The sequence below is a fragment of the Nesoenas mayeri genome (genome assembly GCF_963082525.1).
Source record: "Nesoenas mayeri genome assembly, chromosome: 5".
Lineage (NCBI taxonomy): Eukaryota > Metazoa > Chordata > Aves > Columbiformes > Columbidae > Nesoenas > Nesoenas mayeri.
In genome coordinates, this window is record NC_137548.1 from 50291458 (window position 1) to 50311067 (window position 19610).

The window sequence follows — 19610 nt, forward strand, 5'->3', positions numbered from 1 at the left end:
GTTTTAGGACTCGTCACATGGGGAAGAGAGCAGAAAATTAGTCACTCTGTTAATCTGCTTCCAATAAAAACGATTTAGAAACCCATAGTGGAGAGAGGGAAATAAAAATAAAATGGGAGCAGCCGTCACACATCGTGGTGCCCACAGCCACTTGCTCACTTCCCTGTGCTGTTCTTGGGGCAGTTGGCAGGGCCTGACAGCTGCCTGCACTTCTGGTTCATGATCAAAGTGACCTCTTAGGACAAATATAAACAGAGGCAGGTGGAAACTGGCCTCCTGCTGAGAGGTACTTCTTCCCCCCAAAAAAGGCCTTTTTTACTACCTGGTGATGTAACAGATGCACCTACTAATTAAAGCAGGGGATGGGCAGTGAAGCTTGGGGAGAGGGGGGTCATATTTGCAAGTGGTGCAATGAGACTGCCCCTCAGCTGCTGATTTTTTTTAGCAGTGATAGTAAAGAGCTGGGAGGTGCAACAGCAGAGGTGATGCTGGAGGCAAGGTGGACATTTGGGGGTTTATTGCCTGGTGGGTTGTTTGTTTTTTTTTTTTTTTGAAGCAGGGTGAGGCTGCCACCATGGTGGAATATAGGGGGTAAGATGCCACGTGTACTTTGTGGTAGTCTGATTCTGCTTTGAGAAGGAGTGGGGAGGGTAGGTAGAGGAAAGAGCAACCCCTAGCCCTATTTACCACCCCATTGCAAGGGAGCAGAAAATATCCTGTATCTGGCAGTGAGCTGGGGATGGTGACCCCCAAAAACCCAAGCAGTTACAGTGAGTGGTCAGTTAACAGGGACACCTGCACTTGCAAAGATTTAAGGAAATAATAATAACGATGATGGGATTTTGGGGTGCTGGGAGATGTGACAGAGAGATGCAGTGGAGAGGAATGCACTGGCTGCTTTTTAGGGGGGTTTGCGCCATACCAGAAGAAAAGCTGGCCACCACCACTCACAGTTTTTGGCAGTGTTGTGCTGTGTGCTGGCTGCTGGTAAATGATTGCCGGGGTGCCCAGTGGAGGCGGGGCTGGAGATTAGTGCCCAAACAGGTGCCTAGGACTGGTGTGCCAGCAGCCATCCTGTTCCTGCACCCAGCAGCATTTGGCAACCACTGGATTTTTTTCATCAGGGTGAGGCTATGCGACGTGACTCAACCAGTTAGGTTATTTTTTCTAATTTATTTTTAGGCCCCCAGCCTCCCTGCAGGGTCAGGGCAGGGGAAGCTGTGTTCAATGCTGGCCCGGTTTGATGCCAGCTGGGTCCTTGGCAATGCTGGGGGGCAATGCTTCCCAGGATGCGTTGCCATCCCAAATTTGGCATTAGAGTGCGGAGGCGGGGGAGGTGTGAGGGGGCAGGTCAGTGGCTTCAGCCCGAGCTGGGTGGTGCCACGGCAGCACCTGGACTTTGCTCTGCGCCGGGCCAGTTGCAGCCTTGAGTGCACAGGGTGGGGGAAGCAGTACCAAACCCCAGCCTTGAAATTAAATTGGGCTACACCTTGCAAATTTTAGTGGTTTTGCACTCACAGAGAGGTCGGCTGAGCCCAAGGTGCCCTCCACCCCCACCTGTTTTCCCCAGCTGCCCAGCCAAGGCAAACATGAGCTCAGCATCAAAGTATTTGTGGCAGCCACTCTGTGCCCACATTTCTGAGGTGGGAAGGAGAGTGGCACTGATGGGACCCGGCACTCATGGGGAACAGCCTTACCAAACTGTATCTTCCCCGATTTCTCCTTGCCTTTCTGGCACCATGATTAAAATCCCCTCATTGCTGGAAGCAGGACCCTTTAAACTCCTACTTTGATTACTCAGGCAGGCAGCAAAAAGTAAGCAAGAAGTGGTGTTTAACCCAAGATCAAACTTTCTCGCAGCCCAGCTGCAAACTTGGGAGAGTTGGAGCTGACAGATAGAGAGACTGACCAGCTGGATTAGTTGGGAAAGTAGTTTGGGATCCTCTGGACCAAGGGCCTGGAAATTTCCTATCTACATTCTTCTATCAGGAGCTTTCAGACAACCCTGATCCTAGAAAAAACAGTGGCATACTGGGGGAAAAAAGATACATCTTTGCACAGTGTTTGAAAACACTATAAGCTCAAATATTTGAGTTCTTTACAGCTTGTGCTCAATTTTATTGTTGTTGAGCTGCTAGAAGAGGCAGGAGTTGGGTGCAACTGAACTAACAGGTTTTATTTTAAGACGAGAGAAGTAACTGCCACGTGTGAGCCAGATTGGGCCCCGGTGTTGCACATAGCATCCCTGGGGAGCCCAGGCTTCGCTGCGGGCATTTGTGCCTGGCTCCTCCTCCCAAACCCCACCTTTGGTCATGTTTTTGTACAGAAAGGGGCTTTATTTTAATTTCTTAATCCCTCTCTGGTGAAGTGAGATGGAGGTAAATAGATTAAAATGTGCATTATCTGCACCTTCTCTCAATATCCCGTTGTGAGTGTGGGCAGCTGGCAGTTTCTCCGCCTTTTCCAATATTGTCTGGAAAACCCCATGGTGCCGTGCTGCCAAATTGTCAGATAAATCACAGTGAAAGTCCAGAAAACCTACTAAAAGTCTGCACTCCTGGCAGAAATAACCTAGGCATCTTCTGGGCACCACGCAGGCACACAAACCATTTCTGCTATGGAAGATTTATTTGGACCTGCTGCCCAGACTAGAGCAAAAGATAAAATCTTGGGTGTTTGGTTGGTTTGTTTGGATTTTTTTGGTTGTGTTGGGGTTTTTTGGTGGGTTTTTTGGGGTTTGTTTTGGTTTGTTTTTTTAGATGAGCATCATTGTTTTAATAATATCAACAAAAAATGCAATCTATGTGCAGGTGGAGATGCAGAGATGGGTGGACAGTGGCAGTGGGTCATTGCTTGGGCTAGGCATTACAGGATGCTGGCATTAAAGATGATGTGATGATGCCATTCCTAAAGCATCTTGTATTCCTTGTTAGTGGCTTGAGATGAAAACCTGATTTCTTTTCTCCCCTCAGGCAGCCTGTCCTGCAATGAACCAGTGTGCCTGAGGCCTGGTAGCCAGGGGGATGGAGCTGAAGGTCTGGGTGGATGGAATCCAGAGGGTCGTCTGCGGTGTCTCAGAACAAACCACCTGCCAAGAAGTGGTCATTGCCTTGGCACGGGCCATCGGTGAGCCATCCCCACCTGCTGGGGGTATGCCCTTTGTGGGTGGAGGCATCTGCTGAGGGGATGCCCCATCTGCAGGTGCTTCCTGGGAAGAAGAGACCTTTGGGTGGGTATGGGTCCTACTCCAGGGTGGTGGGGATGTCACCAGCCACTGCCCCTGGCACAGCAGCCTTGGCACACCACTGCTGGCCATGGCTTTCCCCATTTGAGGTGCTTACCTCCTTCTGGCAGGTCAGACAGGCCGCTATGTGCTGGTGCAGAAGCTGCGGGAGAAGGAGCGTCAGCTGCTGCCGCTGGAGTGCCCCTTGGAGTCCCTGGCCAAGTGTGGGCAGTATGCCAGTGATGTGCAGTTTGTCCTGCGGCGGACGGGCCCCAGTGTGGCCGAGCGACCCTCCTCAGAGGGTGCTCCCCAGGCTCCTGAGAGGACATTCATCCGGGCCAGCTTGCCCATCAAGCCCAGACCTGCCAGCACGGATGCACCCCGTTCCCGGGAGCCAAAAAAATCCATGACCTTCAGCTTGGGTCCTACAGGCTCCAGTGACCCATTTGCCATGAGTCGCTGGAGGCACCAAGTGCGGGAAGGGATGGACTTGGAAGGCAGTGGAGTCGTCCAGCCCTCCAAGGAGGAACTGTTTAGGAGGGTGCTGTGGCAGCAGGAGCAACTGCATTCCTTGGAGGCCCATGGGGTCACTCTGGAGACGGACCTACGGCTCTGGGAGTGTGGCCGGTTTGCTGGTCAGGAGGATGAGATCCTCTATCTGGAGCACCTGGTGCGGAGAAACGAGACAGAGCTGGGCGAGGAGGAGTTTTGGCAGAGTGAGCTCTGGCTGGAGAAGGAGTGTGAGCGAGAGCGGCAGGAGCGGGTTAGGAGCCTGCGGGCCAGCCTGGAGGAGTACACCCAGAGGATCTACGAGCTGAGTGCCCAAACCGAAGCCCTGCAGGAGGAGATCCAGTGGGAAATGGCTGAGAGGGCCAAGAGGGGGAAGGAGACTCCTGTACCCAGCCCCACAGAGCTGGAGGATATGGCTGCCAAGATGAAGAGAGACCTGGAGGCCAAGGTCAAGCAAGGCACCCAGCTGGAGAGCAACCTGGCCAGCGTGGAGAAAGCCCTAGAGGAAGCCGAAAGGAATCTACAGGTAGATAAGATGGGGCTGAGAAGCCCCGTGGGGTGGTAGGACCTTCAGGTGTGGATGGGACCAGTTTCTAGTGGTATGAGGCTAATGGGTTGAATGGGGTTGGTCCTGCCCCACCTGGCCTGTGAGCCTGAGGCTGGGTGCATGGAGATAGCTCAGCAGCAGTGGCCACTTTCAGGGGGATACCACCTGTCTTACCCAGCCAGTGCAGAGTCCCACACCCATCGCTCTCTGTGCAAGTTGTGTCTGGGCAGGGGCTCCTGCTGGCTGGTACGTGCGGAGCACAGCATTGCCCCACTCCAGAATCAGTGATGTTGCTGAGCAAATGGTGCCTATGAAGGGTTGGTGGGTGGGTAAATGTCATCTTGGATAAAGGAGTCATGGAGGTGGGTAGTGTAGGTCCCCATGGTGCCTGTGCATGAAGCTTTTGATCATGCAAGCCATGCAGGGGCTCAAGCTCATGGCAGGAAGCTGTGCGGTGTACTGATGGCAGCCGTGGGGCTGAGCCACAATGCCCCCGGCTTGCCTGTCCCAGCGTCCAGCATCAGGGTGTCCAGGCACTGTGTGATGCCTGCCCTCCACCCACCGGGTCCCCTTCAGTGGAGCAAAAGGGAGAAGCTTTTGCCCAGCCAGGCAGTGGTAGCTGCCCTTCCCCAGGGTGGCCATGCTTACAGCATCTCGTCTTGAGCATCTCGTTTGCATCCAGCATCTCGGGTGGCGGTCAACATGTGGTGACCGCTTGCGCCCTCTTGTGGAGACAGAGCAAAGCAGATCTGTTCCCAAAACAAGGCCTTCCTCATCCCTGGCCCCTGGGCACTCCGCTTCCCGCAGGCCCTCGTAGAGGGGCAGCTAAGCTGTGGTACCCCCGAGGTCCCCTCTGCCAACTCTGGCAGAGTGAGCCTCAGCTAGGGGAGGAGCCCTGGAGAATGTCTACCAGCTGATTTTGGAGCATGGGGGGAACATGCAGCTCACCCTGTCTCCCCCCTTGGTGTGTGTTTTGCAGGCCCAGACCCAAGAGCTGGAAGAGTTAAATAAGGAGCTGAGGCAGTGTAATTTGCAGCAGTTTATTCAGCAGACGGGGGCCACGGTGACCGTCCTGCAGGCCAGGTCTGAGGAGGACACCCAGCCGGAGCCGAGCCCGTGCGAGCTGCCAGCCTGCCGGAAAAACGGAGGTCAGCATGCTGCTGCTGGCTCGGCCGCAGGGGCTGCTCCGCGGGACCCCTGCCCACTCCCTACCTCCCCTAGCCAAGGGGTTTGGCCCCAAAGCTGGCCAGTTCTGGCCTGACTACTGAGGTTAGGCAGTGGGATGAGGTTTCAGTGCTGGCATGGTGGTCACTCACCACCCCACGGGGTCTATGAGGTTTGCCAACCTCAAGGCTCCTCCTTCATCTTCCCTGTTGAAGCCTCAGGACTGCTCATAGCCATGCTCAGGGGTTGAATCCTGTGTTGCTGCTTTTGTGGCTGGGGCAGCTGTGGGGAGCTTTCCCTTGCAGCATTGCTTCATGCCACTACAGAGGCAGCAGAAAAAAGCAGGCGGCTGAGGGTCAGCATCTTTATTTCATAAGGGAAGGGCAAGTGTGGTGCCTGGGGCCATATCTGTGTTCTTGAAGGGGTGAGAGGATGTGGTGGGGGGCTTTCGTGGAAGGGAATGGGGGACAACAAGGACCCAATTGTTTCTCTTCCGGAGCACTGAGAGGATGATGGGGCTGCCCTGCAGCACTGCATTGGCTGTGCCCAGTGAGCACACAAGTACGAGCCCTGTCTGTACCAGGTGTTTTTTCCTATCCTGTAGGTTTTCCTCTCACCACCAGCACTGACTCACCTCCCCGAGCCAGCAGCAAGCAGCTCATCGGCCATCCCAGGACTCTGCCGGAGCCCCTGGTGTCCAGCCTGAACCCGGAGGGTGCGTACGTCTCAGGAGGCCTCAGGAGTGCAAGCTGGGATGGGGAGGATGCATGGGAAGAGGGGAGAGGCTTTTGATGCACAAAATGGGGTGAAGAGGGCGAACATGTGCTGGAAGCAGGAGGCCGGAGCTGTTCATAGATGCCATTAGAAAAAGCAAATCTTACACCCTGGCAGCCTCCACTCTGCTGACAAGGGCTCGCATGCTGGCAGTCTGGCTCTCCACCCTGCTGGGAGCTGGGGAGCATGCCACTCATCTCTCCTGTGGCCCCACATCCCCTGGGGCTAAGACCTTGCTGAGGTTAAGATGGGGAGAATTTGGCTCCCATCTTTCACAGGAGTCACTTATTCTCCATAGAATCATAGAATAGTTTGGGTTGGAAGGGACCTTCAAAGATCATCTGGTCCAACCCCCCTGCAATGAGCAGGGACATCTTCAACTAGATCAGGTTGCTCAGACCCCCATCCAGCCTGGCCTTGAATGTTTCCAGGGATGAGGCATCTACCACCTCTTTGGGCAACCTCTCCCAGTATTTTATCACTTTTATTGTAAAAAAAAAAAAAAAATTATTCCTCATGTGTAGCCTGAATCTCCCATCTTTTAGTTTAAAAATGTTGCCCCTTATCCTTTCGTAACACACCTTTCTAAAATTTCTGTCCCCATTCTTATTAAGTACTGAAAGGCTGCAATAAGATCTACCCAGAGCCTTCTCTTCTACAGGCTGAACAACCCCAACTCTCTCAGCCTGTGCTCACAGGAGAGCTGTTCCAGCACTCTGATAATTTTCATGTCCCTCCTCTAGACCCTCTCCAACAGGTCCATGTCTTCCCTGTGCTGAGGGCTCCAGAGCTGGATGCTGTAATGCAGGTGCGGTCTCACCAGAGCAGAGTAGAGGGGCAGAATCACCTCCCTCGACCTGCTGGCCATGCTCCTTTCGATGCAGCCCAAGATGCAATTGGCTTTCTGGGCTGTAAGCACACGTTGCTGGGTCATGTCCAGTCTCATCCACCAGTACTTCCAAGACCTTCTCCACAGGGCTGCTCTCAATCTGTTCATCCTCCAACCTGTATTTATACTGGGGGGTTGCCCTCACCCAGGTGCAGGACCTTGCACTTGACCTTATGAACCTCATGAGGTTCACATGAGCCCACTTCTCCAGCTTGTCCAGATCCCTCTGGATGGCATCCTTTTTCCTCAGTTGTGTCAACTGAACCACTCAGCCAGAGGTCATCTGCAAACTTGCTGAATGTGCACTCAATCCCATTGTCTGTCATGATGAAGATATTCAACAGTACTGGTCCCAGTGTACCCCTGAGGGACACCACTTGTTACCTGTGTCCATCCAAACATTGTGCCGTTGGTCACTACTCTCTGGATGTGACCATCCAGCCAGATCCTCATCCACTGAAAAGTCTGCTTATCAAATCCGTCTCTCTCCAATTTAGAGAGAAGGATGTTGTGGCTGACTGTGTCAAGGTTTTATAGAACTCCAGATAGACAGTATCCATAGCCCTTCCTTTGTCCACTGATGTAGTTACTCCATTATAGAAGGCCACTATGTTGGTCAGCCAGGACTTGCCTTTGGTGAAGCCATGCTGGCTGTCCTGAATCACCCCCCTGTTCTCCATGTGCTTCTAGGAGGATCTGTTTCATGATCTTCCCAGGCACAGAGGTGAGGCTGACAGGTCAGTAGTTCCTAGGGTCCTCCTTTCTACCCTTTTTAAAAATGGGCATGATGTTTCCCTTTTTCCAGTTATCAGGGGCTTCACCTGAGTGCTGTGACTAAATGTCATGGAGAGTGGCTTGGCAACTACATCAGCCAGTTCCCTCAGGACTCTGGGATGCATCTCATCAGGTCCCATAGACTTATGTATGTTCAGGCTTCTTAAGTGATCATGCACCTGATTCTCACAGTCAGAAGGGCTTTGCACCCCCAGGCCCTGTCTTGCAGTTCATCCACTTGAGGTGTGGGGAGAGAGCTTGGGGACTGGTTCACCCAAAAACCTTTTCCACTTCCTGCAACCCTTTTTGCATCTTGCATCATGTTTTCAGGTGCACCAAAAGTAAGCTGTGATGTCCCTGCCCAGTGTAGCAATACTGCCTGCATCCCCTTCCCACCTAGGACACCATCCCCCCAGCAAAACCCTACTGCCATCCTCCTCACAGCCCAAAACATCCATCCGCATCTCACCAGATGCTGCAGCATCTGCATCATCATCTTCCATCCCAGGCTTTGCACTTGCATATGTCCTGTTTCCCATTCCCTTTTTTTTTTTCACAAGCACTCACCTGCCATGATGAGGTTGCTCAGGTTGTTTTTGTCTTGTCTTACAGTGCTATCAACCAGACAGAGCATCTGGAGGTAGAAGGGGCCAGCCAGTGGAGGATTGATTGCCTTGCAAGTGTAACTGTACAAATAAACCATATTTTATATATATATTTATTTTTTACTCCTTTATATCATGAATGAATGTGGATGACCAGACAGAGTATTTTTACAGACTGTAAAATAAAATCAGAGACCAATGACACAAAGTGACCCTCTTCCCCTGTGGATGGATGCAATGCCCTCATTCTACTTTTTTTGGTTTTTTTTAAGTACTTCCTGTATTCAACAGAAAACAGCAGTGCTCTTGTTTCATGTAGCCTCCTCAAAAAACCCATCATGTATTTGGAGAAGTCCTTGCTCCTTTGACTAGGAGAGCAAAGCTGCCATGGACACCTGCCTGGAGCCTCACCTGGATGGAGCAAGTTAACAGGTTTAACAGCATTTTGCTGCAGCAAATGGAGCCATGGCAAACAGCCTCTTCACTGGCCATGGAGGCGGCACAAGAGTAGCTTTAAGACAAATTTCTACCCTCATCTTCTTTTTTATTATTATAAGAAACCTGTAGTAAAACCCCCTTTTCCATGGTGCCACAAACCAGGTTTCAAGGGAGCAGGCAGCACACGGCAGGGGCTTGTTTTGCTTAAATCCACTTAACTTTTCAACCTGTTTTTAAAATTAAAGAAATCACGGAATGAGCCCTTCCCTGGTGACAGCACAGGTAGGAAGCAGGACCAAAATGTACTTGGTGATGTTTCACTGGGTTTTTTTGGTTTTTTTTTTACTTGATGGGCAGTAGTTACTCTGTTTTTATTCATCTGTCCCAGTGTTTTAATTGCAAAACCAAATAGGTTTGGGGAGGGGATGGGTTTGTCCCGGCGGTCCCCAAGCCTGTTTTCAATGCATCATATGCCAAAAAAAAAAAAAAAAAGTGACTTGGGCACAGTGTTTGCCATAAAGCCCCGCTTTCCACATACAAGTGTAATTGTGTGTGCTGCGATCTGAATTTTCAATAAATCTTTGGGGAAGGAATTAAGCAAAGTGAGTATGAGCGTGCTGTTGTGGCCTAGGGCGAGCCACCCCACCAGCTCCTAGTCCAGTACCCAACAGGCACATCCAACCAGCTTTCATACCCCATGGCCACCTTTTTAATTTCTAAGCCATCTCTTTCTATTTGCTGAATTAAAGCTATAAGTATTTTATGACCAAAAGCATCTTATGCACATGCTGTTCTTTTTTTTTTTTCTTTTTTTCTTTTCTTTTTTTAAATCGCAAAGTGCTTTACAGCCAGCAGATTAAGTGTGTCTCCGGTGAGAGGGTGGACATCTCTGGGATAAAACATGGCAGCATTTTAATAATGCACAGCAGCAGCTCAGAGTATTTTAGGACAGGAGGCGAAGAGGATGGTGCTTAGCTGCAGATTGGAGCAGGTAAGGAGGAACTTTCCATTTGCCTTCAGGCCCCTCTATTTGTACCTGGATAACCACAAACCAGATAGTTGGCTCTTGCTCTCCATCAGCATCTTCCATGAGGCTGTGCTGGGCTCTGGTCCTCAGGGATGTGCTCCTCTCAAAGCCAATGTTCAAGGTGCCACCACAGTTGAGCAGGTTGTTCAAATTATATTGAAGGGTTAAAGTTTGCTTTGTTGGAAGAGTGCTGGTGGAGCTACATCTCTGGTTACAACTGGGGAGCTGCTACAGCGGGGAGATGCAATTTCAGAGTTGTATTTTTTTAACTGAGGGGAGGTGGGGGGTAGTCCCTACCACCCCTTCCCCCTTAAATCACGTATCTTGGGGAAAATTAGTTAAAAATACGTTTGCTCCATACAGCTATATCAAATTTCTCTCCTGCTTGCTACCTTTTTGGGCTTCTTGTGCTCATTTTTTGGACTCTCTTGCTTTTAAAATGAGACTCCACCTTGCTAAGAAGAGAAGCAGAGGGTGATGGAGGTTGTAAAGAGCATTTCAGTGCTGCTTGGTAGAAAAACACCTAAAAAGTGGGTTCAGAAAACCTGCTTGCCTCGGACAGGGCCAGATTTTGGGATGTTACATGAAGTCCTCAGCGTGTCCTGAAAACTTACCCCTGCAGGTTAAAAACTGGATCTTTCATTTTTGGGGATACATTTTGCTTTCTGCAAAATAAATTGGAATAAAGTGGAAAGGGTCATCCCTTATAGCACTTCCCACAGGGAAAAATGGGGCAGAAAATTCATTTGAATCTCTGATTTTGGCATGGGGTTTTTGCCTTGCGCTTATATATTACTTGATTATTGTTTTTGCAGATTATTTCTGTTTAGCCCTTATCTGATGGGCTAAACCAGCACCAATCTTTCTTGGGGGTGAGAGGAGTGTGGAAATAAGGTTTTTAAAAATGTATATCACAGCAGATTAGATCCTGGAGCTGGTGCCACCTGACTGGGATGCAGGATTTGGAACTGTTGCGTGGGATGGGGGACAGTGTAACTCAGCCCTGTCGCCCACTGTGGTCTGAGAATCAGGTGTGGAGTTAGGGGGAGCACCGTAGCCAGGGGCTAACTTTTTTCAGTGGCACTTTGCAGATTATTTTTTTTTTATGTCCTGTAAACCATCACCCAGCTGCTGCAAAGGCAGTGGTGTTTCCTAAGGTAAAAAATCAGTTTGATGAACACCTCTCAACCTGCTGTGGTGGACGCCATGGTCTGTGGGGAGGCATTAACCAAACTCATTTATTACCTCAGGAAATTCCCCACCTGTGGGTGACCTATATTCCTCCCAGTACAGGGGACATGCAATGGCACGGCAAGCGTGCAGGTCCCTGCATGTTAGTTAACTGAGCAAGGCTCGATACCCGCTGTGGCTCCCATGCCTTTCCACTTTTATCCACTCTGAAGGCTGTGTCAATAATACATTTCTCCCATTGAATATTTTATTGATAGTTTGACTTTTTTGCTGCTCGCAATTCCCATTTCAAGGCTGCATGATTGTTCCTAATTAAAATTTTATGCCCTGGGAGAAGCCTTCTTGCTACAGTGGAGATGATGCTGTCCTTTTCTAGGCCACTACAGAGCAATAGGAAGGAATTACTCATTGTTATGAGATTAAAACAAAGCCAATAAATGATTGGGTTTTTTCCCTTAAAAAACAAACCAAAAGCCCAGTGTATGGCACATACTGGAGAGGGAACAACTGCCTCACAGGCAAAGCAGGGATCCAAGTGTACCGGGTGGCTCAAGGATGCTGTGCCTGGGTGAGCGGAGAGTTGTGTTCCTGTGTCCTTTGGACACTGTGGGTGCAGCTTCTTTCCCTGCAGTGAGTGGGAATGGGCCTCAGGCCTTCTCCCTCCTTGGATGCTTCTCACTGCCAGCTCCAGTGCCACCCAAAAAACACAAAGCAGAGGATATATACCTGATCTGTTTTTCACTCATGAATAGTCCCAGCATCCAGAAATCTGCAAGCTACCTGCAGGCTCTGTCAGCACAAGACACTATTCAGGGGAGTAATCCAGCCACCTCCAGCCTCCCAGGGGCTCTTCTTCTCTCTGTACTACCCTTGTTTTTTTAATATTTCATAAGAAAAATAGCTCCCAACTTCTCCACCCTGGACTGCATCAGCTCGTTAGGCCAAGCATCCTTTGCAGATGGTAGTCAGGGCACCACTGCTTCCCCAGGCTAGTATGGGCTCTCAAGGGCAGCACAGCTGCATACACTTGAAACATTCCCAGTTTGCAGTCATGGATTTGTACAAGTTCTTCAGTGTTTGGTTTTTCCCCCTCTAAACTTCACCTAGAGTGCTAGAAGCATTTGTGCTGTCTACCAGCCCTTGGATTTGGCAAGCAGCTTCAGCACCAGTTACATAAGGAAACGTGTGAATGACTGGAGGAGAAAATGCCTGTTGGTTTTGCTCTCCAAGTGGTGTACAGATGCTCTGCTGCTTGCTCCTGGGCGCACAGCTCCTGCAAGGGTAGTTCACTGCAGATGGAGAACATAAACTATTTGAACTGGCATGCATGTCTGTGCAGGAGCATTGTCTGCTTTCCCTATGATGATTTCCCTTTCTCTGTCTCAGGGTAAAGACTGAGTGCATTCTACCTTACCCTGGAAAAAAAAAATCATAAAGCACTAGAGGAGGCCGGGAAATTTTCTTGTTTATGGATGAGCAAGTTTCTCTCCCAACGGAACCTCCTGCCAGCAGATTTTTTTTTTTTTTTTTTTAGGATGTATTATGTAAGTCCCCACTTGCATTTAACTAACTGCCTCCCTCTTAAACAATTTATGTACTCCTATTTCTCACAGGCCAGCCTGCTCCTTCAGCAAGGTTCACCACATAGGACCTGCCACTGGCACACATTATAGACAGAACACGATAGGCACTTCCTAGTATGATGCTTGAAGCATTAGGCCTGTTTACTTCCCTCTGCGAGGCCCTGAAACAAGAGAACAAAATCTTTGAGGAACACAGAAAGTCTTTTCAGCTTAACAGGCTTGACATTCAGCATCTTCCCCTCCTGTAAGGCCCACCCCTGCCTCTCCCCAAAAATGTTACAGCACCAGTTCTGAATAAGAGCTTTTAGCACTCTAGCTCCTCTTGTTACCCGGTTAACTATCACCTTACAAATCTGTTTATTAGCTACTGAAGAACATGAAATTAAGGGCCATATTAGCCCTGGTGCATTTTCTCCTAACTTGGGAGCACTCCATGGCTCTTGGGCTAGGGCAGGGGTGAAGGCACTGATGCTGGAGTTTCTGCTTGAAGGATAAGCAGGTCGTGCCCCTCTGCTCTCCTTTGAAAGCCACCTTCACTGGCTACAGAGGCAAGAGATGGGAGGAATGGAGCATGCAACGCATGTCAGATATGTCACTGAGAAGGCACAGTCTTCAGCAGGTCTGGTGCCCTGGATTACAGTAATAAGCACCCAAACACTGGTTTTGCACTATTTATTGAAGACTTCAGGTGACAGCACAGCAGGTTAGTTTTGAATCATGCCACAAGAATGTTAAAAACAGGAATTGAGCCGTATGTTCCCCACCCTCTCCCCCCACTTACTGGAGACACACAAAAAAAGAAAAAAAAAACGCAAAACCAAACAAACTTCACTTCAACCCCTTGCCTTTGCTTACTGAACAGGATGATTCCTTAGGTAGTGGGAAGCTGGAAGTGGTCATACCACAGTGCTGCTCACCAGAACTGGGACAAGTCTTGTCAGGTGACCCACAGAGCTGCTTCTGCCAGTGGCATCTCCAGGGGTTAGTCATCAGGAAGCATAGTCCCAAGCACAGGGCAATTTCTTCAAAGAGAAACAAAGTGCCTTCATTTTCAGATACATGTTTGTTAGCTGTGCAGTCACCTATGCAACAGGGTGGTAAGGGGACTGCAGAGGTTCAGTTTTAGCTTGCAGACACACTCATAGACAGGTGTGTTCTGCACCAGGTTCCCTGCTCTCCACATGGCTACATTATGCTCCTGCGTGCTCTGGACCAGCAATAGAAGATGCTGTTGGTGTAGCTAGGGAGGGGAAAGCTGTGAACTTGTTCTCCCCCCATTGAAAAAAGACCATTTTGGCTTCTGAACAAGTGTGATAGAAGCCTCAGTAAATTCAGGCATTTTTCCTTTCTTTCCTGCATATTTGAGCACCCTGGGCTCAAGCAGTCTGTGTGAGGCACAGAGGGCGCTGATTTTTCTTGTGTGAGAGCTCCTCTGGGACCCAGAGGGAGAAACGACAAAAGACCACAGCCAGGAAAGATAGGGACAGGCAAAATTTCTCTGTGCGGAGGACTTTTCTCTGCCTCACATGTAATTAACTACTTACTGACCAAAGCACTGCTGATTCCTTCAGATCAAGCCTTTACAACAGTCCAGGGCTTATATGTGAGCAGCACAAGCAAAAGGGAGGCTACCTAAGCCCTTTCAGGGAACCTCGGCAAGCTGCAGAGAATCCTATCTCATTATTATGAGCTTAAGCTGCTGATAAAGTTGTGCTACACTTCAAAACAAGACACTTTTCAACTACCCAGCTTCTTCACCAGCCCAAAAATCACAAGAAAACACTTTGTAAGAGAAGCAATCTGCTTCATCACTTCCTCCGTTTCTAGTGAGAGCCACCCTGGGCAGCTGGAGGAATCCCTGCCCAGCTTGCCTTCCTGTTCCTCGGTACCATGAAGTCAGAGTCCCCAGTGACATCAGAGCACGATCGCATAAGGCAGCTCTGCCAGCATCTGGCCAGGACTGAGGGTCCAACAGAGCCCTGGCACAAGAAGTGGAAAGCAGCAAGCAAAGATGAGGGATGGGAAAAAAAACAGCAACAAAAAGGAAAGTGAGGCTCATTTTTGCTTTTCATTTAACAGACTAGGGAGTCTCTCTTTAAAGGTGACTCATCCAGGGCAATACCAGGCATGGCTTCTTCTGTTAACACACCCTTGGCAATAGCAGTTCAGTTAGTTACTGACTGGGTATCAAGACATCAGCAGCCAGCATGAAGCATCTCTTTAACTTGCTACAGAGTCCACTAGCACTTATGCACTTTGGAGAAGAGCAGAGAAGGAGAGAGGGGGGCAAGCCATCCCTCCTACACAACTTTACCACCAACTCTTCAGGTCCGCGAGCCACCACAGCCCACTCGCTCACCTCCGTTGCTGACAGACACACCGAGACCCACCACAAGAAGCATTCAATCTTTTCACATTCCACTGTGCAGCACGGCGCTACCGACTGCACGTCGGGGGTCCGTCAGGCCAAGGATGGAAAGCCGCTGGAGGCAGGACAGTGGCGTTGGATGGGGGGCGAGTCCTCTGCATGCCGGAGCCCCTCACCTGGGCAGCGGGGCACCGTAGCGTCGAGGCATGGCTCCGCGGAGGCGAGGCGGCCGCACAGCGATGTCCGAGGAGCAGGTTAGCCGCTGTCACACGCACAGTGGAGTCGCCGAGAGCACAATGTGCGTTAGTCAGTGGCTCACCTGCTCCTGGAGGGTGACGGGGGGCGGCGGGGCCCACCTGCAGCACAGGAGATACCGGGCAGCGTGAGTGATGGGGCGGGGGGGTCGCGCCGTGCCCGGGCTCCGAGGCGCGCCTCGGCACGGAGGGCTGCAACTCTACGCACCCACCCGCGGGATACGCTCCCTCGTGCCGCTCCGGGGCCGGCGGCACCCCCTCCGTTGCCGAGGCGGGGTGGGGGGTCGCTCCCCGTCACGGCCGCTGCTCACCTGCGCTCCCACTGCTCCGCGCTCCCCCCGCCGCCACCGCGGCCAACTTCTCGCACTGCCCCGGCCCGGCCCACGCCGCGCGCCGCGACCCCCCCCCCCCGCCCCGCCCACTCAGCCGGGTCCGCCAATGGCGACCCCGCCCGCCCTCCCGTCGGCCCCGCCCCCGCACCGCAGTGGCCAATGGCGGCTCCATCACCGCCCGCCGGCCGCGGCGGTGGGGCGGGGCAGGGCGGGCCATGCAGCCCCCCCCCGCCCCCTCAGCAGTGACAGCGGCGGGCGCGGCGCGTTCACTTCTGCACGTCGCTGCTGCGGGGAGGAACCATTTGTACCTGTTGAAACGCTGCCCGCCTCCCATTCACCCCGCCCCGCCGAAGCCCTCCCCGCCCTCGCCGCTACGCCTCACGCCGGTGGCCGCTAGCGGTACCCCCATATGCCGCCGCAGCCGGCGGAGAACCCCTTTCCCTCTGGAGCCCCGTTGCCCACTCTCTTCTCTTCCCCATTCCCCTTCGTCCCCTTCCCGCCCCCACCGCAGCTCGGCCCATGGTACGGTCCGCCAGGGCCGTGCCATCAGGGCAGTGTCGGGGCGCACGTAGGCGGTGCGCGGGGAGGGGGGGTGGTTGGCCGCACGCGGGGCCACTGCCGCGGTTGGGGGGGGGCAGGGAGTCGCCGGCTGGCCTCCGGCCTCAGCTGCTGCTTTGCACTTTATGGTATTAAATTTTACGTTGCTATATTAGGTTTTTTAGCATTTTTTTTCCCCGTTGCTCGCCACCGGGTTGTGTGTGTGGAGGGGTGGACCAAAGAGTGCTACAGGGGTACCGCAGCCTGGAAGGCCCCACTGTGCTGGGGTAGCCTCAAGTGGCAAGAGTCCAGACACCCCGGGAGTCTTCTTCCAGCAACTTCCCCTAAAAAAGGATGGGCAGCTGAAGGCCGCCTGTGTGTTCTCAGTTAACAGTGCAGATCTTCATACTGGGAGCGCTTGCTCTTGCCCATCAACCTGCAAGCCAGCAGTCAAGCAAGGTCAAAATGCTGAAAATTGTAGGGCACCTGGAGGATCTGCTAAGCACTAAAGGTGATGCTTTATGGAAGGGCATAGCACTGTCCAGCAGAAGTGAAGAGCCTTGTTTGGAGACACAGAGTCGGACATGGAGCCGGCAGGCTGGCTGCCATCTGAGGAAGTGGGCACGTTTGGTGGGACCCCTGCTTCATCCATACTACTGATGTTCAGGAAAAAAACACTTTGGGGTGGAAACGTGGCCACTGACCAAACAGTAGCCAGACACCACATCTCTGTGGTGTCTGAATGAACTGATGTTGCACACTGTCTAGCAAAAGATATGAGCTCTGATCATCTCTTGTGAAAACTTCCTGACCACCAGCTGTTGTGGCTCTAACAGGTATTTTGCAATCTGGTGCTCCTCCTGCAAGGTGTGGTGCAGGATTTGGAAGCAAAACCTACTGTGGGTTCCCTGATAGCTGGTGGCAATTTCCCACAAAAAGGATTTTCCTATGTGTTCTGCTGATAGCTAGTGGCAATTCCCCACCGAAAGGATTTCCCTGCGTGTTCTGCTGGAGTGCTTACCAGTCACCCATGTCTCTGCTCTCCTGTTGCTGGGGCAGGGGAGGGAGGGCAGGGGTCACCCCTCTTCTGCGTGACAGCCCACACAATGACAGTTTCTGTTGTTGTTTTGCGTGCACACCATGTGGGGGTTTTTTTTGTTTTCACTCAGCAGCTGTAGGGAAAAAAATCACGTCTTTTATGTCCCCAGCACAGGGCTTGCACTCAGATTGGAGTGAAATCTGCCATGGAGCACGCCGGAGTGAGCCAACACAAAAAGCAAGACACGGCCATGGAAAATACTCGCTTTGTCTAAAAATAGGTGTTTTGTGTGGAGTAACGTGGCTGGGTACTGCCCCAACACCTCCCTGCCCACACTGCTGCTTCTGCTGGGCTGCTCCATGGGGCATGCTTGTCGTCGGCTGCTTTGCTCTGCCAAGTCCCTCGTCTCGTCTTCCAGGTGGTGCCTTACATTTCAGGTTTTATATTAAAAATATAAATAAATAAAATAATTCTTCTCCGACTGTAAGCGCACAGGGAAAGAGCATGTTTTGATGCACTGCTTGTACAGCTGGCTGCCTGCGTAGTCAGGCTGCACATGTTGGTTGGACCTCCCTGGGCAATGTATTAAACCATCCGGCACAGAACGGGGCTGGAGAGGTGCCAGCTGAGCAGTACAACGGGTGGGCAGGCGGACAGCAAAGCGCTCTCCCGCAGCCCAAGTGAAGGGTGCAATGGGTGCTTGCTCTGGAGGTACCATCGTGCATGTCTTTAAACAAACAGCAAGAAGCCCCAGGCTCAGAGGATGGCCTGGCATCACCCTGGCGAGGCGCCGGGACAGGGAGCTTTCCAGCAATCCCGGTGCGTGCTCTTGGCCCTCAGCCCCTGCTCCAGCTCCGAACGAGCTCCTGGCTCAGCCCTTAATCTCCGGGATGAAACTTCCTGCTGACACGGCCGGGGCTGCTCCGGGCAGAGCCTCCGCTCATCCCGGCCCTGAAGCTCTTCTCTTTGTTCCCAACAGCCTTTCAGTCCCCGCGGCGGTGCGGCGCTGCCAGAGCCCCGATGTGCGCGGTGAGAGAAAGCCGCGTCTGCTGACGGAAGAGTGCCGCGGACTGCCCGTCCGCCCCGCCTGCCCTCCCTCCGCCGCCGGCCCTCCTGCCACGCCCTAGCGCAACGCCGGTGCCGTCGTGCGGGAGGCCCGTTGCTACCCCCGGGGGGCCGGCAAATGCCGTATCAACTAACGTGCAATTAGAAAGTCGTCTCTTAACAGCGCAGATCTTGTCTTTTCAAACACGAGGCACTTTGTGTTTCCTGGCTGCGGCTTCACCAGGGTTCTCACCCTAGCCGTCCCGGTTCACCCCTCTCCCACAGCCCCGAGTGGGCAGCCAGCAGCATGGCTGGCACAGGTTTTGGTCCCCTGTTTTCAGGCAAAGGACCTTATTTCCCCCCGCCCCGACTCCGATTTCTGACAATGACCTGAGTGTCTGCGAGGACACAGGCGTTACGTCACGTCCGCCTGTGCTCCCCTTGCCGGCGGACAGCCGAGCCTGGGCAGAGAACCACAGCCGAGGAAACGCTGCCAGGGGAAGAATACCCCTTCCTCCGCTACGTGCGTGCGGTCATCATGAGGAACGGGAACATTGGGTTGGGATCAGCTACGCGTAGTTAGAGAGGGGAAAAAAATCACCCGCGATCTGTGCCGCTTTAAAGAGATATTTAGAAGTGATCCGTGTCCTCACGGACCGCACGATTTCCCTCCCGGAGAGCAGCGTCCGCCGACCTTCCCTGCGGCTTTCCCTGGTACGAAGGCAGCCCAGCCTTCAGCCTGAGGTGCCACCGCGGGGCACCGCCACCGCCCGCGCGGGCTGCCGAGCTGAGCTCCGTGAGCAGTGACCCATCTCCGGACACACGGGGCCGGGCGGGGCGCAGGCAGCCACGCGGGGCGCAGGCAGCCACGCGGGCCCAGCCCCCCCGCTGTCCTCGCGGCCTCGACACCTGCCCGGCTCGGTGGCCTTTGCGCCCCCTCCCCCCACCCCAAAGCCCGGGGCCACCGGCCGAAGGGACAGCGAGCCCTCTTGGGATATCAGGGCCCCTCTCAGGCCTGCCTCTGAGGGGCAACGAGGAGGCGCCGGTGGGAGACACACACCCCCATCCCCGCAGCCGCGCTGCGCTGCGCTGCCCGCTAGGTCTGAGCTCCCTCCTCTCAGGGCGGTGCGGCCCCGCCCTGCCGCGGCTCGCAGTGGTACAACCCGGTGCACCCCTCCTCCAATGGTTCACTCTTTCGGCCGCTCTCCCCCCTCCCGCGAATGGTTTATCCTGTTGCCTCTCCCCTTCCCGAGCGTCCCTGCCGACGTTCGCGTAGTGGTTCAGTCCTGCTGCCACCGGCGCTTTTGTGAC

At 52.9% G+C, this 19610-nt stretch overlaps 1 protein-coding gene across 1 annotated transcript; it reads left to right on the plus strand.

Annotated features, from left to right (window-relative positions):
• Positions 1-3023: 3023 nt before the first annotated feature.
• Positions 3024-8525, plus strand: RASSF7 (Ras association domain family member 7; the record flags this gene model as incomplete). The annotated part of the gene is made up of 5 exons (XM_080345977.1): positions 3024-3126; positions 3355-4259; positions 5260-5428; positions 6049-6159; positions 8494-8525. The coding sequence occupies 5 exons, from the start codon at positions 3024-3026 to the stop codon at positions 8523-8525; spliced, it is 1320 nt and encodes a 439-aa protein (XP_080202103.1).
• Positions 8526-19610: the final 11085 nt, after the last annotated feature.